Source organism: Sitophilus oryzae, unplaced genomic scaffold (genome assembly GCF_002938485.1).
Source record: "Sitophilus oryzae breed Bouriz unplaced genomic scaffold, Soryzae_2.0 scaffold_1576_pilon_pilon, whole genome shotgun sequence".
NCBI classification, from domain to species: domain Eukaryota; kingdom Metazoa; phylum Arthropoda; class Insecta; order Coleoptera; family Curculionidae; genus Sitophilus; species Sitophilus oryzae.
The window spans coordinates 11,212,688-11,218,031 of NW_022146254.1; the positions used below are offsets into that span (position 1 = coordinate 11,212,688).

Consider the following 5,344-nt stretch of genomic DNA (forward strand, 5'->3'; position numbering starts at 1 on the left):
GTAATTTTGAAGTTACGATTTTTTTAAATTTTTAACCCCCTCCCATACCCCCCTACCAACCCCCCATCCCCTCCAAAAAACTAATGGCCAGATTCTGGGGTGCCACAGTATTTTTGTGTTATTATATATTTTGAGTTATCGTGTTACAGACAGACAGTGTAACGTAAGGTTCTGAAGACTGGTCAATAAAACAGCTATAAAACAGCGTCAATAAAACAGCTACTGCAATATTATCTTTTTTATTTTCCACGCTGATGTTTGTAAGTGTGGTTTAGTAATAGTTCTACAAAGTTCTAAAATAAATTATAATTAATAGGTAACCGAATTAAGGGTTGTAAATTAATTTCTTACCTAACACCAGGTTTATACCCCAAAATAATAAGAATATAATATATTTGGTAATAAGTCGAAAACCAAGGGCTGTTAACACTTGCAACGGTATAAATGAAATGGCGATCACCCGAATTCCATTACTTATTGCAAAAAAGCGAAATTTATAAATTGAACTACCTGGGCCATCTACAGGGTGTTTCAAAACAAATGCGAAAAACTTCAGGGGGTGACACCTTGTTCAAAATAAAGCGTAGTTTGCTTCATAAACGTTGGGTCAAAAGTCAACCATTAGGGAGATATCGCGGTACAAAGATGGCGGAAAAATAATGTTCTTATTTTTTATCTTAAAAACGAAAAGAGATAGACTAATGAAATTTTATGGAAGCATTACTGTTATGAAAACACACTTTCAGGTAATTTTTTTACTTTTTTAAAATGAGTGGAAGGGGTTGAAATAAACTACCCCTATCATTCTTGTTAACGAAATTTAAAGAAAAATCTTATCAAACACATGCAAATGCTTTAATTTGGATAGTCTAGTTTGTTTAGAAACTTTTTTACCTCTTGTGTTTTTTTGATAAAACTCACCGATTGGAAATTAAAAAATAAAATGTAAAGCATTACATGTCAGGACAAAAAACATTTTTAGATTAAGAATCTAGTGATAATAACATTAATAACGATAATAATAATCATCTAGATAATAACGTATTGCAGTAGAGTAATGGTCAAATAAAATAATATTAGGAATATCCTAAAAAGTAACAGCGGCCGACTAGATTTTTTCCTAAAAAAATTACAGCAGCCCACTAGATACTTTATCAGAAAATGTTTTTTGTCCTGACATGTAATGCTTTACATTTTATTTTTTAATTTCAAATCGGTGAGTTTTATCAAAAAAATACAAGAGATAAAAAAGTTTCTAAAGAAACTAAACTATCCAAATTAATTTTTTTGCATGTGTTTGATAAGATTTTTCTTTAAATTTCGTTAACAAGAATGATAGGGGTAGTTTATTTCAACCCCTTCCACTCATTTTAAAAAAGTGAAAAAATTACCAGAAAGTGTGTTTTCATAACAGTAATGCTTCCATAAAATTTTATTAGTCTATCTCTTTTCGTTTTCAAGATAAAAAATAAAAACATTATTTTTCCGCCATCTTTGTACCGCAATATCTCCCTAATGGTTGACTTTTGACCCAACGTTTATGAAGCAAACTACCCATTATTTTGAACAAGGAATCACCCCCTGAAGTTTTTCGCATTTGTTTTGAAACACCCTGTATATTTGTTTATAAGAATTTTAATATTATATTAAATTAATATATTATATTTAATATTTCCCACATATTTTATTAATTATGCTACAACAGACAGACAGACACCATGAAAATATTTTGTATTTAGGTCATTTATGACCCAAATAACTCATTTTGAGTGAAATTAAAAAAACTTTTTTTGCCGATCTTAATAGCCTACCATACCTGCTGGTATGGTCGGCTAAAAAGTTGTAAATGAAGGCTTATTTGATTAAGCTGCAATTTTCTAATGTTTGTTTCAAAGTTTTAAACAATAATACCGACATTTTTGATGAGAAACTGAAATTTCTTTAAAAACTAATTTTTTATATTCTCATCATGCAGCTTTAAAGAGGTGTCCTCTAACCTTATTACAGATAACTTTATTTAAATTTTATTTATTGATATCTTGCAGTAATGGTGATGAAGTTAATAATTATAATGTCTATCTGAAATATTTTTCTTAGTCTATACATATACCCGGGTGCGTCTCAAAAGTGGCTCCCCCCTATAACTTTTTTATTTTCTCAGATAAAAAAACGAGATTTGGTATGTTAGTATATGACATAAATTAGTATTGATTGACGTATTCAATTGTTTTCGGTCACTTCCTGTTTCACCGGAAATGACTACAACTTTTGATTTTTAAATAGCATCCTCAATATATTTCTCCTTTATTCGATAGAAAATTACACTCTGAATAGAATGACATATCATATGTCAACTTTTGACATTCTCGCTTGAAAAAAAAACTGTATTTTAAATTTCAATCTAGAATGCCATGGCTGTGTTAAAAACACTCATTTTTAATTCAGGAGCCTTGGAAAAATAGATTTGGTCGTGTAATGTTTTTAGTGTTTTGTCCTGGCCAGTTAAAGGATGCACAAATCGTATTTTTAATCTTTTATCTCAAATTTTTCAAATAGGTGGCTCATTAGCATATGTGGAAAAAGCATTTTTTACGAATAATTTGGTATCTCACACTTGGTATTTCGAGTCAAATTGTCGTTATGAACCGCATGATACAATTTCAAGTAAAGCATATGCGAAAATGTCAAATGTTGACATATGATATGTCATTTCTATCAGAGTGTCATTTTTTAAAGTAAAAAAATGCCGAAGGTGTCATTTAAAAATTAAAAGTTGTAGTAATTTCCAGGGAAACAAGAAGTGATCGGAAACAATTGAAAAAGTCAGTCAATCCAAATTTATGTCATAACTAACATACCAAATCCTGTTATAGGGTAAGGTATAGGGGTGAGCCACTTTTTAGATGCACCCGATATATTTCTTGTTTATGGGTATATATACTTAGGTGAAAGAAAAACAAAAAAACTCACTCCTACTTCTTAGAAAAAAACTAATTATAAATAATTTCTTGATTTTTTTCGTTCCGATTTTTCAAAAAATGTCATTATTGAATAACATTTTTCTTCTTACACTTCGACATTCTTCTCCCTTTTTACTTACAACTCATACGGTCCTCCATCAAGTAGAAGCATGAAGAGCAACAGATAGCCACCGTTTCGTTCCCATCCTCCTTACTCTCTTTCAACTCCGCTCCGCACACACAATCCCTAATTCCGCAGAGCAGAAAGGTCCCCTAAAGGGCCCACAATGGGACCCCCGGGGTTAACGAACGCCTCTAGTGGTGCATCGGCGGTGAATTTCGGCCAGCTGATGCGGGATGGTCGGTCTCTGGCAGTGGCGGCACGTCAGAGAAGGACAGAGAAAAAATACATACGAAAAAAAAATTGACCTAAAGTTCAAACTTTATCATCATCATCATCATCACGTAGCCCCCTTTCACGTCCATAGTTGAACATAGGCCTCGCCCAAACGTCTCCAGTTCTCGCGGTTTTTAGCTGTTGCAATCCAGTTAGTTGTTATTCGTTTCAGGTCGTCGGTCCATCGGGTGGGAGGTCTGCCTTGGCTACGCTTGTCGGCTCTTGGTCTCCACTCTATAAGTCTTTTGGTCCATCTCCCGTGTGCCATTCTAGCAATGTGTCCAGCCCATCCCCACTTTTTGTGATTCGCTGGATAATGTCATCCACTCCCGTACGTCGGCGTATCTCTTCATTTCTTACTCGATCTCTCAAAGTCAGGCCAATCATAGATCTCTCCATCCGCCTCTGTGTCACTCTCAATTTTTCTGCGGTTGCTTTTGTTGGAGTGAGTGTCTCTGCACCATAGGTCAAAACTGGGAGGATACATTGGTTAAATGCCTTTCTTTTCAGGTGTATTGGGATATTTGCTCTAAAGATGCCCCTCATTTTTCTGTAAGCCGCCCATACCAAGGTAATTCGTCTAGCCAGTTCACAGGTTTGGTTATCTCTGCTTATTTTGATCTCATGGCCCAAGTATACATATTTGTGGACTAATTCTATTCTGTTGTTGTGAATTTGTATGTGTTCGCTGGGCACCATATTAGTCATTATCTTAGTCTTGTCAAAATCTATTGTTAGTCCAATCTCGTGTAATGCATCGTTAAGTTCTTGAAGCATGTCTTTGATCTCTCCCAGACTATTTGACACTATAACGATATCATCCGCAAAGCGTAGGTGGTTGAGTCTCTCTCCATCGATAACTATTCCTTTTTGTTGCCAAGCCAGCATTTTGAATGCATGCTCAAGAACAGTAATAAACAATTTTTTGTATTGTTTTGTATTATCTTTTGTTTGTTTGTTTGTGTACCTTGTTTTTTTACTTTGTTTGTTAGTTTACCTTTGTCTACAAATTGAAAAAATTTTTGACAATAAAAGCATTTATTTTATTTATTTATCTATTTATTTTTATCTGGTTAGTTGTGGAATGTAGATTTACAGTTGTTGTAGCATTGTCATATTTGTTTTTTATTATGTTACAATATCGATGGTCGACTCTACATTCTTGTAGCGCTGTTAGGATGGCCGGTAATTCTACCGTATCGAACGCTTTTTTAAAATCGACAAATATCAGTGCTAGGGGACGATTGTATTCGATGGTTTTTTCTATTAAGGTTTTTAAACACTGCAGATGATCATTGGTCCAAATTCGGAACGGAAACCAGCTTGCTCTTTAGGTTGGTAGAAGTCCAATTTTGCAAGTTTATAAAGATGGTTAAGAAGGCTAATTGGTCTGTAATTTTCCAGGTCTGCTATGTCTCCTTTTTTATCTAAGAGGATAATTATTGAGTTATTCCACTTTGTAGGGATATTTTGATTTTCCAAACAAAGATTGAACAGCCGTTGAATATTGGTCATTAATACTGTTTCTCCCATCTTTATCGCTTCTGTGACGACACCACCATCCCCCGGAGCTTTATTGTTCTTCATCTTTTTTAGAGCATTGTAAATTTCACTTACAGAGATTTCCGGAACATCCTCAGAACCCTGATTTTGAACCTTTCCTTGTAGGTACTTCCTCGAGTCTAGAGTAGAATGGTTGGTGTATAGTGTTTCATAGAATGTTTCCACAATCTGTAATAAATGTTCTCTATTAGATGTTATATTTTTTACCATTTTTGTCCTTGAGTTTGACGATTTCTTTTTTTCCATTAGTAAGTTTGCGTCTCATTATTTTCATGCTCTTATTATCCTCGATAGTATTAACAATTTTTTCGTTTCTGTGTTTTCTTATGTCTTTTCTGATTTCTCTTGATATTTCCTTATTTAGTTTATTCAAATCACCGTGACTGGCATGTTCGTCGCTTTTCAATTTCCTTCTTTGTTCCAT

General features: G+C 33.8%; 1 protein-coding gene across 1 annotated transcript; it reads right to left on the bottom strand.

Moving 5' to 3' along the window:
- Positions 1–4,632: 4,632 nt before the first annotated feature.
- Positions 4,633–5,344, bottom strand: LOC115879096. Its single transcript, XM_030895745.1, has 2 exons — positions 5,128–5,344; positions 4,633–5,039 (listed from the first exon to the last, which is right to left on the bottom strand). The coding sequence occupies exons 1-2, from the start codon at positions 5,342–5,344 to the stop codon at positions 4,633–4,635; spliced, it is 624 nt and encodes a 207-aa protein (XP_030751605.1).

What these genes read in the sequence shown, in the direction of transcription:
- LOC115879096 (XM_030895745.1), bottom strand. Translation starts at nt 5,344, where the DNA reads ATGGAACAAAGAAGGAAATTGAAAAGCGACGAACATGCCAGTCACGGT. An exon ending in CAAACTCAAGGACAAAAATG is followed by an intron (nt 5,040 to 5,127) that starts GTAAAAAATATA and finishes ATTCTACTCTAG; the next exon opens with ACTCGAGGAAGTACCTACAA.